This window comes from Lepidochelys olivacea (assembly GCF_965140295.1).
Source record: "Lepidochelys olivacea isolate rLepOli2 genome assembly, chromosome: 16".
NCBI lineage: Eukaryota > Metazoa > Chordata > Testudines > Cheloniidae > Lepidochelys > Lepidochelys olivacea.
The window spans coordinates 27,900,302-27,922,848 of NC_140426.1; the positions used below are offsets into that span (position 1 = coordinate 27,900,302).

Below are 22,547 nucleotides of genomic sequence, written 5' to 3' on the forward strand. Positions count from 1 at the left end.
TAATAGTGTTGTGAAGGGATGCATAGTGTAAAGTATGGAGTGTAGGTTTAAAATATGGAGCATGGTATTGTTCCACCACCTGGCAAAAAGAATTCACAGTATCCAAGTCAGGTAGGAGAAAGGTATTCACTGCAAATGCAGATGCAGTCATATTTAGGGGGATAGTTCAGGAAAGGCAGAGTAGCAGGTAAGATCACTTGGAAGCACATGGGAAAGTCCCTTGCCCTTAAGCATGGGATTTGTGTGCCCGGGGAGACTGAGTCCCGTTAAGCATGTCCTTGTTTGAAGACTCCCCTCTGGATTCTGCCTTGTGGTGAAGTGTCCTTCTGAGATGTGACAGGTCAGAAATTTAAGAGTTAGTTGCTTTAAGGTGCGTAAGCTAGAGGGCAAACTCAGTGGCTGGGTAAGGTAGAATAAAGTTCCCAACAACCATGCAGTCGAAGACCCTTTCTTCAAGGCTGGGTTTATTTTCAAACAAAAGCAAATTAATTCATAATATTGTGTACCATCCAGCCAGCTGGGAAGGGAGAGCGTATACCCCATTCCTGTTAGTAGCCAGGAACAGTGCTTAATTTTTGCTAGGGCTCTAGGCTTGGCAGTTCATAGCCCCAGCACTTCTGGCAGTTCTGAAAGTTAAAAAATTGCCTGAGCCCTGGCACCTCTTTTATTATAAATTAAGCACTGGTCTGGAATGACTACTAATGGAGACACACACCTCTAGGACTTCCCTGACTCAGGGTTCTTCCTGTTTGCTGCCCCAGCCCTAGAGGAAAGAAGTCTTAAACCTGGTTTCTTATAGGTTACATGCTTGTACTAGACATTTGCCTGCAGCTACAGCTCCATGTTTTAAATGGCCAAAGAGTTGTAACAGACACACTGGAATGCATGCATACACCCCAAAGCCTGGTGCCCTTTATACAGGCTACAATTTTCAAAATCATCTAAGTGACCTAAGAGCACAACTCCATTTGTTTCTGTGTCACTTAAAAACTATAGTTGCAATTTTCAGAAGTATCTAAAAAACAAAATAAGGGAAATAGCTGTTAAATACAGAAAAAACTTTACTTTTACTTTTTAAATTAACGTTTAAAGACAAAATCTATATAGTAAAAACATTTGAGAGCAATCTCAGGATAATGAATGTCTGGAAATATATAACAGACTGTAAAGTAAAACAAAAATAGATTTAAAAAATATCCTGTGTGGAAAGATTGTCATTCCTTTAACATGTTATCTGATTTCCTAAGGGAGCAGCATCTGAGTGCCCAGGAAGGAAAAAAAATTGATTGGTAAAAAGTGCCCAGTAGAATTCTGGATTTTGTTGTTGATCCTTTTGCAAAAATTCAGTGTAAACTAACTAGGCCCATCTGAACACCTAGGAATGTTGCAAAAAGAAAATCAGAAACATTCATGAATTCAGGATCCACTTACTTAGTAACTATATTTTGAATTTTAACATTTTGGTGCCTGCATAACATGATGGTGGCCATATTAGAAATGGCTGCATGGACAGCTTTGTTCAGTTGCTATGGTTATAGTGAGTGAGCTGATAGAAGGAAATGATAAAACTGTTATCAGCAAGTAACTGGTCCGGATCAATTTTTAAGGCAACTGAGGGAGTATTATAGTACAAGAATGTTTGATCAACATTTGTAAAGAAGCCAGAACTGAGCTATGTAGTAGACAGATCTTTTTCTTTTTAGTAACAAAAGAGTCAAATTGACTTTGGCTTCTGTTCTGGATGGGGATTTTCCAGCTGAGCTGCACCCAAAAATAACATTGGCATGAAGATCAACGGTAGACTCAGCAATATAATAAACCATTATAGACATTAGCATTGTCACACTGATATCTGAAGGCAAGCAAAAAACAGTTAATGGATCAAAAATGTGGTGTGATATACTCCATATACAGAGGAGAAAGAAAGCTACCCCATTTGCAGTAGTGCAACACATTGGTTTCAGGTATGGAGGATATAAAGCAGCTATTTTTAAGAGATTAGACTTTTTAAAAGAGTTTCTAGCTCAAAGAAAATGTTCTCAGTGTGAAAATACTCAGATTCCTCCTTAATTGGTCCAGTATAAGAACCTAGATAGAATGTGTATAGCATTGTTTTCGGAAATCTTTAAACAGTCATCTCTAGTAGCTTTGCTACTGTGCTCATATTTTTGCCAAAAAGCGGAAAAGTTAAATTAACAAGACACTCAAGTCAGTGATACCTTTAGAGTCCAGACTGAGAGAGAAAAGAGAAGATTTAGTAAAGCATTCATCTTTGGAATGATGCTAAATTGTATGTTGCTATTATAATTAAACATAGTTTTAAGTTTATACAGAATAAATACTTCTGTAATAAAGACTATTGCCATTGTTTTGTATGCATGTAAATAAGAAGATTATAATGAGTTAGCTTAGTTCACATTGTATCCCCTGTATTAACTCACTGCAAGTAGACTAGCAGTGGATAGTCTGTGCCACTTGTTCAATAAATTGTAGCTTAGTTTAGGTGAACTTTTTGTTATTTTAAAAATCCTTTTGTAAATACTCAAGAATCCAATCTAAAGTGGGTGTTTGGGTTTTTTGGTCTGTGTCCAAGTTATTTGATTTTTGTATTTCCCTTTGTCCTCAGCAGCACAGTCCTGTGAATAGAATGCTGCTTCTGAGCCCAATTTCCTTTGCTGCTGCAGATAAAAGTACATGTTCTTGGCTGCTTAAATGAAGATGCAGCCCTCTGTTTTAATATCTGTGTTCTATTTTGTTAAAATGCAGGCGACAGACATCATTGTGTTTCTTTCCAATATCTAGTTCAACACATTTAACTTGACTGTGTTTGACTGTATCAGTCTGCATTTCTTTTCTTTCACTGACTACCCCGTTGCTATTAGTTTATATTTCACCAATAAACCCCTGATTCTAAAAAAACAAACAAAAAAACCCCTTAAATACAGTGAGTTTTATAACAAAGAAAAATACATGAGTTCAAAGCTATTGTGGAACAGACTTCAACAGGAACTAAGGACCATCACAAATGTTTGACCTTGCTTTCTCTCACAAACACATAGCATCATGAGCGCTTAAAACAAACAACCCCTCCCCAACTAAACAAAAAAACAACAAACAGTACTCTGCACACATAGTACTTCTCTGGGGAAGAGGATGAGAGAGAGATTAATCACATCACTGTAAAGAGCTCAGATATTAAGATGATGAGAAAGGTATGAAAACCTGAATAGAATAGAATAATGCTTCCTCTTTCATTGTTATCAGTTAATCTGCAAAAATAGCTTGAGCTCCTACCTCTAAGAGAGTTTTATTATGGTTTCAAACGAAAGGGAAAGCAATTTAAAAAAACCTCACTAAACAAGATGTGTTTGGTCTCACTAATTTAAGTTTGCAGACTTGGGATTTTATGATCATGCAAATATGTACTTTCAAATAGATGTAAAAATGTGTGTGTCAACAAAACATCTGCCAGTGCTGAGGTCTCTAGTATGATTTCTTTTAATTACTACCATTTAATTATTCTGATGTACCTGATTTTGGTTTGATATGGGAAATGCAGTGGTTTTGAACTATTTTTGCTCTTCTGTCATTCTGCTGAAATAGTGATGGACATGACAACAGATATGTTCTATCTAGTAATGTGAAATACTAAACAGTTAAATAGTAAGCATTAGTCTTACCAGTTAACCGACCCTAACCATTAGCCCTGGGCCGACCAGCTAACCCCAGCCCCAGGCCACCTGATTAGCCTGCTGACCTCAGCCCCACGCTGGCCGACCAACCTGCCAACTCCAGCCCTGCGCTGGTCTGCCGGCACCTGCCTTGTGCCAGGCTGGCCGATGCCAACACCACGCCAGTCGACCCCAGCGCCACGCACCGGCCAGCTGGAGCAGCCCCAGCCATGCCGACCCCGCACACTGGCCAGCTGGAGCGGTCCCAGCCCTGCACTGGCCCGCCAACCCCAGCCTTAGCTGCACCAGCCAGCTGGAGCAACCCCAGCCACAGAGGCCCTAGCCCCTCCCTTTAATTGGTTAACTGTTTAAACGATATTTTAATAGTTTAAACAGTTAACTTTTTAAACGGATATTTACATCCCTAGTTCTACCTAAATGAACCTCTAATGTTCAGTAGCAGTTAGTGGATTAAAGGATAATCTCGGATCACTGCTTTAGGAATGTTCTGAGATTCATTTATAGATTATGAAATATCGTATGAAATATGGTCTAGATCAGGGGTGGGCAAACTATGGCCCAGGGGCCACATCTGGCTCTCCAGACTTTTTAATCCGGCCCTTGAGATTCCGCTAGGGAGCAGGGTCGGGGGCTTGGCCCGCTCTGCGCGGCTCCCAGAAGCAGCAGCAGCATGTCCCCCCTCCTGCTGCTATGCATAGGGGGCAGCCAGGGGGTGCTGCACCTGCCTCAAGCACTGCCCCCGCAGCTCCCATTGGCTGGGAACCACAGCCAATGGGAGCTGCAGGGGTGGCACCTGAGGACTGGGTAGCACACAGAGCCGCCTGGCTGCCCCTATGCATAGGAGCAGGAGCAGGGACATGCTGCTGCTTCTGGGAGCTGCTTGAGGTAAGCGCTCCCCAGAGCCTGCACCCTGACCCCCTCCCATCCCCAAACCCCTGCACCACCCCTGATCCCCCTCTCATTCTCCAAACCCCTTGGTCTCAGCCCAGAGCCCCCTCCTGCACCCCCAACCCTTCATCTTGAGCCCTCACCCCCCCCTCGCACCCCAGCCCAGAGCCCCCTCCCACATCCTGAACTCATTTCTGGCCCCACCCCAGAGCCCACACCCCCAGCTGGAGCCCTCACCCCCTCCTACTCCCTAACCCCCAATTTCATGAGCATTCATGGCCCACCATACAATTTTCATACTCAGATGTGGCCCTCGGGTCAAAAAGTTTGCCCACCCCTGATCTAAACCAGGGGTGGGCAAACTTTTTGGCCCGAGGGCCACATCGGGGTGCAAAACTGTATGGAGGGCTGGGTAGGGAAGGCTGTGCCCCCAAAACAGTCTGGCCCCTGCCCCCTATTCGCCTCCTCAAACTTCCCACCTCCTGACTGTCCCCCTCAGAACACCTGACCCATCCAACCCCCCTGGTCCTTGTTCCCTGACTGCTCCCTCCTGGAACCCCCCCCCCCCGCCCCTAACTGCCCACGGGACCCCACCCCCATCCAACCCGCCCCGCTCCCTGTCCCCCCAACACCTATCCACATCCCCGCCCCATGACAGGCCCCCCAGGACTCCCATGCCCTATCCAACCCCCCCGTTCTCTGACTGCCCCAGAACCTCCGCCCCATCCAACTGCCTCCTGTCCCCTGACTGCCCCCCGGGACTCCCCTCCCCTAACCGCCTCCTGCTCCCTGTCCCTGATTGTCCCCCCAGACTCCGTACCCAACCCCCCCACGCGTGCCACCGCCTCTTTACCATGCTGCTTACCGAGCCTTCCGGGCCAGGATCTCAGGGGCCGGGCAGGACGGTCCCATGGGCCATAGTTTGCCTACCTCTGGGTTAGTCCATATTTGAGATCTGACAGCAGTTCTAGTTACCATAGTTTCTGCAGATAACTTTTGCCAGACATAATCCTTTCCTCCCCAAAAGTGTAATAGAATTATTGAGTTACACAGAGCGACTTGATGAATGGAGATAATGAATGAAAGTGCTTTTGGCAGTTGGAAGCCATGCAGAAAGTAAATGTTACAGATGATGCTAAAAATACCATAGACTGGCAAAGTTTTCATTTGTCATATGTTTAAAATTAGCGTCTCTTTCAGGTGGTGCACTGCAAAGCCTTCACAAGGCAGAATATTTTGGTAAACTGTCCCTTTTATATGTCTCTATTACAGAGAGAATATATGACCATGCAGTTCTTTTTCCTATGTACTGTGTGAAAAGTAGTACAAATGACTGCCTGGAAGAGCCATTTTAAATTAAACCTACTGATTTTGATTGCTGTGTGTTCTCCATTGTAGTGTGTGTCCCATTCAGTTTATGTAATGTGAGGATATCTATTTTGTAATTCTGGTCAATTTATATAAACATGGACTGCATATTACAGCTAATTAAGAATCCAAGAAACTGTTGTTTTGTGTTATTTTAACAACTGGGGAGGAATGAAGGAGTTCTGGTCAACATTCCAGACTGTGTGCTAAGTTGTTTCAGATTTGCCTGAGTTCCAGAGTCTGTTGCCTGGTGTGGAACATGTTACATCATTTTCTGTCTCCATCTGATCTTGGTTTGTATCAGTGAGGCTTCTGCTGCTGTTCATACTGGCAGGCCGACTTACAGCTCACACCTTTTTGCTAGCTTTTATTAGTCTTATAAAGTAATGGTAGAGAATTTAGTAGATTTCATTTTCACTTTCTTGTACAGTTCATTAACATAATGAGTTTTATTTTATTTTAATTCATTTGTTTGTAGAGGTGACATCTGTTATTGCTGAAAACTTGTATTAACCAGTTTCTAACCAATTAACATTGGGACTAGCAAGCAACATTGCTGTATTGACAATTGCTGTTTTTACTGGTGATCATGATGTGAATACAGGATAGAAGTTTTTATGGTTAGTGAAGGCGGGCATCTCTTCCCTGTACAATAAACCCCAGTCAGAACACATTCTATGGCAGGGGTGGGCAAACTTTTTGACCCGAGGACCACATGTGGGTGGGGAAATTGTAGGGCTGGGGCAGGGGGTTGGGGTGTGGGAGGGAGTGCAGGGTGTCGGAGGAGGTTCAGTGTGCAGGAAGGGGGGCTCAGGGCAAGTGGCTGGGGTGCAAGAGGGGGCGCGGAGTGCAGGAGGGGGCTCAGGGCAGGGGGTTGGGGTGCAGCAGGAGGTTAGCGGCTCCTGGGGGCGGGGTGGAGCAGGCGGCTTCACTGTGCGCTGACCTTGCCTGTGGGTACCATCCCCAAAGCTCCCATTGGCCGCAGTTCCCCATTCCCGGCCAACGGGAACTGCGGGGGCGCTGCCTGCAGGCGAGGGCAGCACACGGAGCCCTCTGTCCCCCGCTCCCTCAGAGACTGCAGGGGTGTGGTGCCATCTGCTTCTGGGAGCGGCATGGGGCCAGAGCAGGCAGGGAGCCTGCCTTAGCCCGCTGCGCCCTAGTTTGCCCTCCCCTGTTCTATGGTGATTGTATCTCAGGATTTTAGCTAATTTAAACAGGAGCAGGAGGAGAGAAGTTTTCATCATACTGTCATTCGGGGATGTTCTGAACCCTTACTTAGAATTATCCACTGGACAGAATATGTAATAGTTATTATTTTGGATAGTGTGAGGATATTTATTTTGACACTAAGGTGTTCCTGTTTGCAGATTTCTTACACTGAATTGCAACAGATACTTGTATCTTAGAAGAGTGGAGCCCTTTCATTGATTTACTGTATTTGAATGTTCAAGAACTTTCACTATGGATTCATGGTATGCCCAGGAGAGAAGCTACTCGGGGAACTTCTGTTAGCATCTAGTCACTTTGACTCAGATTTTTAAAGGTATTCAGGCATAGTGATGCTCACCGTTGCAATTCCTAACAAATTTAGGAGCCTAATCTCATATTCGAAAGAGATTTAGGCATTTGGGGTATGTCTACACTGCCATTAAACATCCAGGTCTGGCCCGTGTCACCTTCCTTGGATTTGTGCGGTTTGGGATTAAGGGGTTGTTTAATTGCAGTGTAGACGTTCAGGCTCGGGCTGGAGGCCAGGCTCTAGGATCCTGCAAAGGAGGCAGATCCCAGAGCTCGAGCTCTAGCCCAAGGCTGAATATTTACACTACAATTAAATAGTCCATGAGCCGAAATCAGCTGACATGGGGCAGCCGCGGGTGTTTAATTGCAGTGTAGACAAAATCCTATTGACAGTAAATAGGACTGTAGTTCCCATAAGCCTGAAAATGAGACTTAAGCTCCTAATTAAATGAGGCATTACAACGCTGAGCATCAGAATGCCTAAATACTTGCATTTTTATATAAATGAGCAGTAAATTAAAAATTTTAATATTTGGCTTAGTCGTTGTGAGGTATCGTACCAGCTGGTCCAGTGACTGCTGCCTTGTTCGCTGTGTAATTTCGCACTGTTGTACATTTGCTGCATATGCTGTGGATGGAGAAAACTGGTCCTATTCAGCTGCTGCCATTTATGGCTGCGCATGGAAAACAAGTCCAGATGGTAACTTTGCCTCATGGGTTTTATGTTTACAATGACAAATCACTCTTTCAGGAATTAAAACAGAATATCTCAATTATTTTAATTGTATTTTCACATAGAACCAGACAGCAAAAGCTTCAGGGGCAACTTTCAGCAAAATGCTTTATAATAAAGTAACACATTTTGGCAAATGCATGAATGAAAGCACCTAATCCTATCCACACAAATTAATTTGTTCATGATAAAACTCATGTCTTTCAAATGATTGCACTCCAGATATGTTTGTACATTTTTAGACTGGGATTTGTGAGCATTCTTTCTCTAGAAGTGCTTCATTGTATGATACAGCAATATCTTCATGTTGTTTTTGTGATACATTCTGCCAGTGCTGTTCATTATGCATGCATTGATTTTTATCCTCTCTTGGGATTTGTTAGGCGCTAAAAACAGACCATGATGTTGAAATACAGCCCAGAACTTCAAATGTTCCTATTATATTTATGACATAGTACTGAAACCATAAAGGGATAATGCCTTTCTATCTGTTTTAAACCTGACAGTTTTTATTATAGAAGCCACATTTTGGCTGAGTTATATGAATATAGAAAAATGCTCAGCATGCATTTTTAATCTTATTTTGGCGTGGTAAAGCCATGTTTCTTAAGAGCTTTTAAAATATTATTAGCAAAACATTTTAAAATAGTGATTGCTTTATTATGTCTTAGAGTAGTATTTATTATTATTTATTTGTAACATAGTGGCTGTAGTCAGGGAGCATGGTCTGGTTGTGCTATGCGCTGTACAAACAGAACAAAAAGACAGTTCCTACCCTAAAGATCTGACAACCTCAGTAATATTTGCACTATCTTCTACTACAAACTCTCTCCTGCACATAGTAATTATGTGTGTATGATACATAGAATCAAGAGATGATTGGTGGGATTTTCCTGACACCCATAAGCCTCTCCAGTTCACATGCCTGGGTATATTAATTTTGAATGGGACAGATGTGGATACACATCAATCATAATAATGTTTCATGTGGAGCAAAGGAAACATTTTCGGTGTGTGGTCTGTAAAGCCTTGTTTGTTTGTGGCTGGACATATTTTTGATTCAACCCAGGAGTTGTGTAATTATTCAGATATTTTTTAAACAATTAAATGTTATACTGATGAAAATTACTGGATTAACCACCATGCAGACTGAAGTCTACTGTTTATCCGCAATACAGGTACAGCATGGCAACAATAGTGCAAGCTTCCTCAGCACTTAGGAGGAGGGGGCTACTGCTAAGGTTAAAAGACAGATCAATATCCATAGCATCTAGTCGATGGTCTATTTGTTAATAATATAATATGCCTATACTTATCTCTTATACAGCACTTTTCCTCCAGAGATCTCCGCATGCTATACAAATGTAGGGTATCACTATTCCTGTTTTTCAGAAGGGTATACTGAGGTGCAGAGAGGTAAAGCGACTTGACTAAAGTCACACAGCAGGTCAGCAACAGATCTAGGAAGAGAGCCAGGGTCTCCTGACTCCCAACCTAGTTGACCTGTTTACTCAGTGGATAACATTGCCTCATACAGGTTTCCTGGAAAGGTGGTGGATTTATGTGATGTGATGTAGACATCTCAGTCTAATTCCTAGTGAACAAACTATCAGTTTATGTTTCAGAGAGACCATTGAACAGCTACTAAACAATGACCACTTTTAATCGCTGGTAATTTGAGGCCCACTGAGGTCAGTTACTCATATAATGAAGGGGGAAAATTGGGCCCCTTGCCTGAATTGAAGGAGGTGAAGTAGAGATGAAAAATTATGTCTCTGTTACCAATTTCCCAAACTGTAATTTTTAGAAACTGAGTTTATCTGTATAATTATTCAAAGATTAAGATTTTGCGGGATCATTTGACAAGAAGTCACTGAATAGCCCAAACCAGGGAGCTTTGAGAACTAACAGAAAATGTTTGGATTTTTGTTTTTAAGAATACTATTTAAAAAGGAGCCTATATTAATACAATTTAGGCACCCCATATTATCGCGAGTGATTTAATATTATCTCACCTACAGGGGGTCAATATCATATCCTACAGAGCATACTTGGAAAGAAATTAAAGAGACAGACTTGATGTCACATTAGTTAATTATTTCAGAAAAATGTAATTTAATTAAGGTTGAAGTATTAATAATACAGGGCATAAGATAATATGGTTAGCTATTGTGTTGCAGTTTGAATTCTGAGGTAACACTGAAAGGAAGCTTTAGGGGGTGGAATCTAGGTTCTGGGCTGGGAAGGCATATTATATAAAGTGGATAGAAGAGTTCCTCTAGTCTTATTTCATTTCCAGTATCCAACTTGGAAATCAAAGTTGTGCCAATCAGAAAAACCTTTCCCAGGGAAAAAGAAAAGAAGTACTTGTGGCACCTTAGAGACTAACCAATTTATTTGAGCATAAGCTTTCGTGAGCTACAGCTTACTTCATCGGATGCATTCCCAGGGAAGTGAGCTATTTGTCTAGCATGTAAAAACTGAAGGGAAGGAATGGGGAGCTGTCTAACTATACTATACCATTTCTTCTAAATCTTCCTAGCTCATATTGGCAACTTTCTTTCCCTTTAGAACGGACAACCCCTGCCAATTCATTTGGACAGAGCTCAGAAGATTCTAATTCATTGAGACTTTAATTGTGCATCCTAATTTATTTTAACTCCAGCCAAGACTTGCCAACTGTCTTATGTCATCTTATGCAGTATGATGAATCCTTTGCTGCCACTCCGGCTCCCCTTCTTTTGCTGATAAAAGAGAGAATCTCTAAAATCTGAAAATATATGTTATAGGATCTGTAGCTTTCCCTTTGCCAGCACTATTAAGAACAGTTTCCATTGAACAAGGGCACTTTAGTCTTTCAATTTTTAACTAAGAAAAGTAATCATATGATATCTATTTCTACTTTGTAGTCTTCTGCCCTGTTGTCATATAACACAAGACTTGATGCATACTAGTCTGTATCGTGTCTGTCTTTAACAATGTCCAGTAATCTTTTGGGAAAATTGGAAACTAGGATTGAAAATGTTCCATGCATCAACAATGCGCTTGTTCCTTGAGCCAAATGGAAATGTAGGCAACTGAACTGTACAAATTTCTAGAAGGTAGTTCTACCTGAGTGTAAGTCTTAGCTGGAATTTCTTAATCAATAACTCCTTTCATAAGTAGTAGGAGTTTTTGAATTGGTATGTTGGAGTAGGAGTTTTTGAATTGGTTACTTTTATCCTGTCTGTAGTCATTTGTCATAATCTCTGAGGGTTGCATTTATTAGTTAAGCTTTCTCTTTTTTTGTACATTGTTTTAGTACCTGAAACTCTATTACAGGTTTCTCTGATTTAATGTTCGTGCAGTGCACCATTTCCGTAGTGAATATGCTTGCATCAGATATCCCGCTCAGTAATTCAGTAATCTAGGGAGGCATCTACACAGATGTGCATTTTCTCCAGCTAGATTTATTGTACTCAAGAATTAGCTTGAATTTTGTGAAAGATGGTATCCTTTTCCAGGTCTGCTATGTTGCCTGTTACTATTCTAGTGCATGTCTGATTCAACACATTGTCATTCTCACTTGCCAATAGAAGGTAACAACTGGATAGAGGGTAATGGTATAATTGTAAGAGATGAAACAAAGTTGGCCAATTTAAGAGTTATACATCTTTTCCTAAGCAAATCATTGCTGAATGCCAGAATTCACAATGACCTGATTTTGAATTTTGAATATTTTTCAGTGTGGAGTGCATCATCTTCATAGATAGAGAACACACTAGTGCAGCCAGAAGGATGTAAATATTAGCTGGGTATATATGCAGCACTGCTGGTCTTTAAGTTTTGTACTAATATGGACATCAGATCTGGTGTTCACACTCCCTTGTGCCGAACAGTTTTTTCTAATTTCCTGGAGAAATGGGACTATATGGCCTTTCCCTGCTATACTCGGTTTCCTATGGCTATGTGTATGCTGCACACTGCTTGTGGCAGGGGGTACGGTATGTGTAGCTATGTGCTATAGTGAAAGGCAGACTGTGCCACATTATGGTGTGTAGCTGCACGTGTCAGTGAGAGGCTCTGGTGGCGGCAGGCAACAGGAAAAGGCTTGGCGGTGAGGAGCTGTCAGAGCCTTTCCCCGCTGCCATAGTCTTTCCCTGCAGCAGCAAAATAATCCAGCAGCTCCCTGTTGCGGGGGAAGAGGTCTGGTACCAGGCAGCTGCTGAAGACTTTCCTTGCTGCAGGAGTCTTCCCCTGTGGTGTGTGATATTTTGAGGTCTAAATGCCAGACTCACTCTTTAATAAGACTGTCCCCAAGTAATTGCACAAAAAGATAAATGCGTAATGAACCAATACTGATTTCCCCATAGAATTTTAGTGTAATATTTTCTGGTTAAGTGTATACTAGCTGAGAGACAAGGTGGAGGAGGTAATATGTTTTATTGAACCAGCTTCTTTTGCTGACAGAGAAAAGCTTGGCCAATAAAAGCTATTACCTCAACCACCATGTGTCTCTAATATCCTGGGACCAACACAGCTACAGCTACACTTCATAGCTATTAGTGTCATTCACCTTTGAGCTCACTTTAAGAATATATGATGTGTGGAAAAATGTTGTTAGAAGTAAATTTTAAAATGACTCTCCACCTTATTCATACCAATTATTTCCTAAAATAAATAAAAGTCAGTTTAATTGGAGAGTACCTGATAATCTGAGAGGTTTGACAAGACCATCCAGCAAATGTTGGAAAGATTTATGGAATGGGTGTAATAAGCACCTATCGTTATACCTCAGTTTTTGGCTACACAACTTTAGACACTTAAGAGGGGCCTCACTTTTTTAAAGAAAAAGCTGAGCACCCGTGCTTTGAAGATCAGGCCCCTTTTATATGTCTCAATTGGAGTGACCAAAAACCAAGGCAAGCAAAATCAATAATAACTTATGAAAATGTAAATGTCTGGAGGCTTTCAATAGACTCAAGGATTTATGACTAGAGCAAGAGGAGATCAAAGGTCTCTTACTTACTGGGCACCAGACTTTAACTTTAAGACAAAATCTAGTTACTGGTCTCCTCCTGAGGTAGCGGAGCTGTGTGCTACCTCTTGCTCAGGGCTTATGGAAAAGCCACAGTTTAGCCCTGAATGTGTAGCAGTGTCATTGGCAAGTGTCAGTGAGTTAGAGGTCATAAAAGGAGCATAGTTTTCTCACTCAATTGTCTAGGCACTGTGCAGGGATTACAGAGAAACAAAGAGATCTGCCCTTGAGGGACAGTCAAAATTCAGATGCAAGAACACTTTTGACAACATTTGGCATTGCTCCGATTTATGCTTGTAAATTAAAAATGGCAAGGGGGAAACAGCTTTTGACCCATTAAGAGTTCAGGGATTTAAACTGAGCTCCATGAAGTAGTGATCAAGAGGGAGATTTTCAAAAACACCTAAGGGATTTCAGAGCGCAAGCCCCATTAATAGCCAATAGAACTTGTGCTCCTAAATTCCATAGGCACTTTTGAAATATCTTCCCTGCCCTTAATCTTTATTTGTGACTTGTACAAAACCAGTTATGCTGTTGGTGTTTAACAAAATGGTGACCGTCAGGGCACATTACAAGGCCATCTCATAACCTAGGCTTTTGGGGAAGTAAGCATTTCATAAAGGCTGGCTTTTGTAGGAGGTGTTAGGGTCTAGTTTTGGTGTTCTTTAATTTGATTGTTGGTTTTGGTTAGTTTTTTACTTATTTTTCTGCTTTGGGAAGGCTACTGGGTTTTATTATATTGCTTGTATTTCAAAATTACGTCAAAGGTACCTAGAACTCAAAATAATCACTTTTTTCTCTTTGTGTTCTAAATGTAAAATAAATTAACAAATAATAAATAATCAGGTTAATAGAATTAACAATAATCTTGGAGCACTAAAATGAGAATCTCTCTAAGTAACCCTAATTTTGACCTAAAAGTAAATAATCCTGAAGCACAACAGTTAAACTGGTTATGTCCTCCTCATCTCATTCTTACTCTTAGAAACTGCAATACATGGAACAATTTGAGAAACAGTATAAGGCCAAAGTTTTAGAAACTGACTCCCTCCCCCCCCCACTATAATTTGAAAACAGTGTTTTAGCTGGGTTGGGTTTTTTTCATGTTTTGATTGCTCACAGGTAATACCTTGTATGTCATGTTTTAGCCTGGAGCTGAGGTTTATGGCACAGTTCTAAACCATGGAAATGAGGAGTTTATAATGGAAAAAATTGAAACCATAAAAACAGTATTTGAAGTGAACTGACATATTGCCATTTTATATTTCTAGAGTGATAACATAGTTGCAGCAGAAAAGCAAAGTTTGTGTTGAACAGGTGTTTAACAGGCCAGATCCAAAGTCCATTTGATTCACTGGAAGTCTTTAATGAGCTTTGGATCCAGCCCCAACTGGCCAGTATATCCAGGACAGACACAGCCTTTCACTGTTTGTTAATTGGTGGATTTCAGTTTTTAAAATGTGCCCACCCTTTTCACACATAATGTAACTTTAGAGCAACATTGCAGACCAAGGACTAAGAAATATAATAACCCCCCCCCCATCACAATTCTTCAGAAAACTCTCCTGCTCGTTCACCAACTCTTCATCCTTTTCCTCCTTGAAAAAAGCCTGAGTACAAATGAGCAAGTTCAAGCTGTGGCAAGCCAAAGTTGGAAGCTAATTCCTCAGTCTAGGACTTGTGAATATAAAGGCCCTGCCAACAGCATCCCTGCAATAAAGGAGGTGTTAGCTTGAATATCTCTCACATTATCTCAGCTACATTGATATTGCATGGCAGACACAGGTATCTTGAGTTATCCTGGACCCAGCCTGTTTAAGGTTTTTTACATCACAATAAATATATTAAATTGAACCCAAAACAAACTGGGAGCCAGTGGAGCTCACAAAACACGAAGTACTGTGCTTCCTGTAAGAAACACCCTTAAAATTCAGCTGCTGAAGTAGCTGAAGTTTTTGAATGCTCTTGTGTGGAGAGTATTGCAACAATCCAATTTCAGGGGGACAAAATGTTGCTTACTGCAGCAGGATTTCTGTATTTGAAAGAAGAGGATGGAATCTCCTGGTCAAGCATAAATATTAAAGCACCCTGGGGCACTGCCACTACCTAACATTTGCAAAACTACACCAAGTCCAGGCAGACTCCAAGGTTGGGAAGGCAATAACAAAAGGCAGACAAATTCCCTTAATAGAAGGACTCATCGTACCTCTGCCAGTTCTCCTAGCAGGTGCACCAAGTCCACCAACATAACCTCAGTCTCATCTGTGGTGAATCTGAACCAGTTCACCCTCAAACTTTTGCATTATCATTTGCTAAATATGTTACGTGCTACTTACCTCTGTCTGCATCTTTGAGACCTAAGTATGATATCTCCACCTCTGGAAAATGTGCTGTTAGTCACTGCATATTAAAATAGATATCATTTAGACATGCCAATAAAATAACTTACCAGATGGTTTATCAGTTGAAGTTGGACTGCTAGTAACTGGTGGCATGGTTGGTAGATTAGGTGGTAGAACCTTTAAATTCTGATCACTCTGAATCTCATTGGTAGCTATTTGGTTGATAATGCGATTGTAAGTAGGAGGCTGATACATTTTGTTTGGTGGTTGGGGAGGTTGGGGTATTGGCTTAATGGATGGCATTCTTTGACAATGTTCTTCTAGCTGTGCAATAATTATAGACTGGTTATTGGCAATTGACACCAAATGTTGATATTTGTACTCTAGGTCCTTGTATTTGTTTGCAAGTTGCAACATATCAGCAGTTTGGTTCAATATCTTATTTTCAAGTTGGGAAAGTTCTAATGCATTGTCCCGTTTTCGAATAATTTCATGTAGCAGCTGCATATAAAGTTGCGTGACACGAGAGTTCATATTCCGACTTTCTTTTCGTAAAAGTTTAACCTCATTAACAATCCCACCATCCACCTCCACCAATTGCTGAAGAGTTTCTATTTGTCTCTTTTGCTTTAGAAGTTCATTGTTAAGCAGCTCTAATTCTTGCTTATTTACCCGGTTTTCAAGAAGAACCTCAGGCTCCTTTGAATTAACACAAATGGCACCTGTCACTTTCTGCTGAGGTACAATAAAGGTGTAAGTGCACTTGTCCTGTGTGTCGCTGGACCGCTTATACCTGTTCATGTAAATGAATTCTTGCTCTGTGCCCTCATCACTGCTTTCAAATTCCTGTGTCTTGCTAGCAGTCACTCCAATGACTGCAATTAGTAATAAGCAAGTTAATCTTGCTGCCTTCGTCATTCTTTATTTTTGGATAATTTTTCTTCTACAAATGAACTTCTAAAATCTGTTTAAAATAGAAAAAAAGTTATTTAATAATAATAAATAGAAAATAAATTAATGTGAATAAGAAGATTAACAACTGATGTATTCATTGGGAAGTCTTAAAAAAATCTCTTCAAGTGGTAAATGATATGAAAATATAAATATTTTCATGCCAAAAAATATGGTACACTTTTCATGTCTGGTAAGAGCTTCTACCAGATAAAGATAAAAAAATGATAGAGAGGCTACTGAGACAAGCCTCTTCATGGAGACAAGTTATAACTTACTAGCATCCTGTGACCAGGATGTTAATAAATTGTGAAACATTGCTATAATTTCTCACCACTCTCCTTAAGGAACTGAATTAGCAAAAAGTAAGCCCATATTTCTAGGACAGTGCCATCAGTTTCTCAGAAATTCATTTAAATAAAAATTAAGTTTTCATCGCTTACACTTGCAAAGATAACTTTCAAATGTGAACAGAATGTTGCTGATCCTGTGCTGTTACGGCTTCTAAGATGCACTAGATTAGGGCTGTCAAACTATTTAAAAATCGCAATTAATCGCAAGATTTTAAAAAAATAGTTGCAATTAATCACAGTTTTAATCGCACTAAATAATAAACAATAATGGAATACCAATTTAAATTCATTATAAATATTTTGGATGTTTTTCTAATTTTCAAATATATTGATTTCAATTACAACACAGAACAGAAAGTGTACAGTGCTCACTTTATATTATTATTTTTATTACAAATATTTGCCCTGTAAAAATGATAAAGAAAAGAAATAGTATTTTTCAATGCACCTAATACAGGTAAGATAGTGCAATCTCTTTATTGTAAAAGTGCAATTTATAAATGTAGAATTATATTTTTTCAGGGCTGTCGATTAATCGCAGTTAATTCAAAAAAATTAACTGTGATTAAAAAATTAATCTTGATTAATCGCACTGTTAAACAATAGAATACCAATTGAAATTTATTAAATATTTTGGCTGTTTTTCTACATTTTCAAATATATTCATTTCTATTACAACACAGAATACAAAGTTTACAGTGTTCACTTTATATTATTATTTTTGATTACAAATATTTGCACTGTAAAAATTATAAAGAAAAGAAATAGTATTTTTCAATTCACCTCATACAAGTACTGTAGTGTAATCTCTTTATCATGAAAGTGTAACTTACAAATGTAGATTTTTTTTGTTACATAACTGCACTCAAAAACAAAAGAATGCAAAACTTTAGCGCCTACAAGTCAACTCCGTCCTACTTCTTGTTCAGCTAATTGCTAAGACAAACAAGTTTGTTTACATTTACAGGAAATAATGCTGCCCGCTTCTTATTTACAATGTCACCTGAAAGTGAGAACAGGCATTCACATGGCACTTTTGTAGCCAGCGTTGCAAGGTATTTACGTGCCAGATATGCTAAACATTCATATGCCCCTTGATTGTTTTATTTTTGAATGCAGTTATTTTTTGTACATAATTCTACATTTGTAAGTACAACTTTCATTATAAAGAGATTGGATTACAGCACTTGTATTAGGTAAATTGAAATATACTGTTCCTTTTATTTTTACAGTGCAAATATTTATAATCAAAAATAAAGTGAGCACAGTACATTTTGTATTCTGTGTTGTAATTGAAATCAATATATTTGAAAATGTAGAAAAAACATCCAAAATATTTAAATAAATGGTATTCTATTATTGTTTAACAGTGCGATTAATGGAAATTATTTTTTAATTGCTTGACGGTGCTAATTTTTTTACATAACTTCACTCAAAAACAAAACAGTGTAAAACTTTAGCACCTACAAGTCCACTGAGTCCTACTTCTTGTTCAGCCAATCGCTAAAACAAACAAGTCTGTTTACATTTACGGGAAATAATGCTTCCTTCGTATTTACAGTGTCACCTGAAAGTGAGAACAGGCGTTCACATGGTATTTTGTAGCTGGAGTTGCAAGGTATTTATGTGCCAGATATGCTAAACATTTGTATATCCCTTCATGCTTCGACTTGTAGGCTCTAAAGTAATAATAATAATTATTTGTAATAAACCTTTGTAAGTTGCACTTTCAGAATAAAGAGACAGCACTACAGTACTTGTAGGAGGTGAATTGAAAAATGCTATTTATTTTGTTTATCTTTTTACAGGGCAAATATTTGTAATAAAAATAATATAAAGTGAACAGTGTACACTTTGTATTCTGTGTTGTAACTGAAATATATTTGATAATGTAGAAAAACATCAAAATATTTATAATAAATCTTAATTGGTATTGTATTATTGTTTAACAGTGCGATTAAAACTGCAATTAATTGCACCTATTATTTTAATCTAGTTAATTTGTTTTGTGTTAACTGTGATTGACAGCTCTATATTAAATATAAAGGTGTTCAACAATATTTTAACAACTAAAAAGGAGCATATACATCTGTTCTATTGCTTAAATTTGCAGGAGGTATCTGGCTTTGATGGAGTTGTGGCAATTTAGGTATTTTTTTACCTTGATTAGTAACATTAGATCTCAGGGTAGAATGTTTTGAATACATCAGTCAACCCTGAAAACATTCCTACACGATTTACATAGCCTGCACATTAATAAATCAGGAACTTTGACCCCAAAACATTGTATACTTTAAAATAACACAGTTTCAGCAGAGGGAATTTATCTCTCTGAGTTATTTGAACTGCTTTTCAACTAAAGTATTTAATGACAGGTTTCAGAGTAACAGCCGTGTTAGTCTGTATTCGCAAAAAGAAAAGGAGGACTTGTGGCACCTTAGAGACTAACCAATTTATTAGAGCATAAGCTTTCGTGAGCTACAGCTCACTTCCTCAGATGCATATCGTGGAAACTGCAGCAGGCTTTATATATACACAGAGAATATGAAACAATACCTATTCCCACCCCACTGTCCTGCTGGTAATAGCTTATCTAAAGTGATTTCCAGCACAAATCCAGGTTTTCTCACCCTCCACCCCCCCACACAAATTCACTCTCCTGCTGGTGATAGCCCATCCAAAGTGACAACTCTTTACACAATGTGCATGACAATCAAGCTGGGCTATTTCCTGCATAAATCCAGGTTCTCACATCCCCCCCACCCCCATACACACACAAATTCACTCTCCTGCTGGTGGGGGGGTGGAGGGTGAGAAAACCTGGATTTGTGCTGGAAATCACTTTAGATAAGCTATTACCAGCAGGACAGTGGGGTGGGAATAGGTATTGTTTCATATTCTCTGTGTATATATAAAGCCTGCTGCAGTTTCCACGATATGCATCTGAGGAAGTGAGCTGTAGCTCACGAAAGCTTATGCTCTAATAAATTGGTTAGTCTCTAAGGTGCCACAAGTCCTCCTTTTCTTTTTGCAAAGTATTTAATGTAACTCTTACAAGGAAAATCCCATTTCCTTCATATTCCTCCTTACATTAGTCCAAGTTACTGCCTTAACGGGATCTGCCTTCAACACTCCTGTACAGACTAGCTACTAGTGTTTATTGACTTTTTGCAATAGTAGTGCCATTTTGAGGATATTTAAACTGATTTTAATCCCTCAGGTATTCAAAGCGGATCTCTGGGGCACTTTTCTTCATAAAACACAGTGGCCACAACAGCTAAGGGTTTATAAGACATCACCCTTTTAGGCATTATGAGTTCAACATTGGGGTCACTAGCATTAATAAACTTTTCTGAGGCTGTTCCATTTTCAGCTATGCAACCAAATAACTCCTTGGCATTGCATATGTCTGAGGGCTTCCTTTATTGCTAAATACTGCATAAAATATTCAGTCTTTTCTAAATATTCCCAGTTCTCTTCACAATGGCTAAAGAAACAAAAACTCCATGATCTACACATTATATATAAAATCATACCAGGTATGTGTGTGTTTGCTGTGTTTCTCAGTTCTGTTGTGAGAGTTGATATTTTGGATGTTAATTTTTGAATAACATGCACTCAGTGTATAAATCTGTCAATAATTGCTTATTACATAATTGCATCAGAATAAATATTTAGAGTATGCAACTCAAATATTTATAAGTACACACTTAGATTACAGGATGATGCACTGCAAAATACACGTTCATCTGTTTGTGAGCTTGGATACCTCATTGAGGGTGTAGTAAAGTGCACTAGAATTTTTGAAGGGGTATATATTGCACTTTCCTTTAAAAATTGGGTTACCCCTTTTAATGAATTTTAATGAATCAAAACATATTTTATTTTATTTCTGCAGTTTGGTTTTCTTTCTTTGTTCTAAGGAAAAATATGAGCCTGTTTGGAAATCCTTTGCATACTGTAGCTCTGAACATTGCTTCATTTTGGTCAACTTGCATTGTTGTTATGCTCACAAGGGGTGGTTAGGTAGCTTCTCGATAATCAGGTTAAGATATTTTTATGATTTTCTTTTAAATATATTTTTGCCTTGATGTGTGCAAATAGTAACTCCCATTAATGCTTCTGGAATTAAGGGAGTAAATACCCTATAATAGCCATCTATATTACAGCTTTTCTTTCATTGTATAAATGCTGGATTTCTTTCTTTTCATACTGACTTGGGTATTTCAGCTAATTTTTGTGTGGGTTAGAGAACAGTGAAAGCACTGAAAAGTTTGTGAGAAAATATTGCACTTGAATGTGTGTATGTGTGCGTAATCTAGTTTGCATAAAAATATACAATGTCGAACTTGTTCAGCGTGTAATGCCTAGTTTGACTTTTTCTTTACCAACATGCCATTATTATCTTGTTTTGCTGTACATGTAAAACATTTCCTTATAACCCTAATTTTCATTTAAAACACTTGCTTTTGTTTAAAATAACAAATTAAAAGCAATGGATTTCATATTCCAAATTTACATTTTTATGAGAAATGTACAGCTACAGTCATTTAAATCCAGTGGAAAGGGACAATTATGACTTTTGTGTCAGTGGAAAAAATTGATTTTAAAAGTGAAAATGTTAACAGTCTAGACTTTTTCTAATATAATTTTCCCCTCTTCTATACCCACTTTTAACTGTCAAAGTTTATAATAAAAATAGTAATTTATGTAGTAAAGGCAATAGCATTAAAATCCCTAAATTTGGATCCATTTCTGGTCTTAGAACTAAAGACAATTATTTCTTTGCACTTTTTATTATTAGTTTCTAAAACTCTGTTTGAAATGCAGCTTTTCTAAACACATGAAGGCAGTCATAGTATTGCCCAGACCTGCTGTAGGTTGAGGAAAAAGGATTAGTTTTTGAAGCTTTATAACGTTAAAAAAGGGACTCTCTCTCAGACATTTTCTCACAATCTACATTACCCAAGCAGCCATCAATTTCAGTCAACAGGTGCTGGTCTGAGGAGAACATTTCCTTTTGGAAACACCATGTGTCGTCATTTCCAAAACAAATTTTCTGATGTTTTCTGTTTTTTGAGAAATTTCCAAAAATGTCGTTTCATTCTGATTTGGAACAAAAACAAATTTCAAAATGCCAACATTTCTTGTGAACCAGAAATCCAGAGTTTTAGCCTGTTCTAGTTGTCAGCAAATATCTGAGAAATCCACTGGCAAAGTGGGTATCTAATCCCACTCTAAAGTGGCAGAGGTCTGTGCAGTGGATCTAAAGGTTCTAACCCAGCTGATGAGTCATGTGGGTATCAATATGATGCCACATGTTGAAATTTGGTTTTATGAGTTCGCTTTAAAAAAAAAAAGGGATATTGCACACGAAAAGACCCTATGTTAAAATAATATGATTATGTTTCACAGTCAAGCACTCCAAAGTTAGGAAAAGACTCATTCAGAACACAGGATGGACTATGCTCGGGGAAAGGATCTGGTTGGTGAAGTTAGTGAGGCTGTTGTCATAGAATCAGAGGACTGGAAGGGACCTTGAGAGGTCATCTAGTCCAGTCCCCTGCACTCATGGCAGGACTAATTATTATCTAGACCAGTGTTCTTCATTGCAAGGCCTGCGAGCCATCAACCCTAAGTGCAGCTCCCTAAGTTCCCTCTAAGTTCCCAGAGCCTGCACCCCCA

General features: G+C 39.2%; 2 protein-coding genes across 3 annotated transcripts in view; one reads left to right on the forward strand and one right to left on the reverse strand.

Moving 5' to 3' along the window:
- The window catches only part of RALGPS1 (Ral GEF with PH domain and SH3 binding motif 1), a 417,852-nt gene that overhangs the window by 183,619 nt on the left and 211,686 nt on the right, over positions 1-22,547 (forward strand). The gene's annotated exons all lie outside the window — the stretch shown is intronic.
- Positions 1-22,547, reverse strand: part of ANGPTL2 (angiopoietin like 2) — a 41,015-nt gene that overhangs the window by 2,487 nt on the left and 15,981 nt on the right. The window contains exon 2 of the mRNA XM_084649909.1: positions 15,666-16,522. Coding sequence (XP_084506035.1) covers positions 15,666-16,476 — 811 coding nt within the window. The 5' untranslated portion in view covers positions 16,477-16,522. The remainder of the gene's footprint in view (positions 1-15,665; positions 16,523-22,547) is intronic.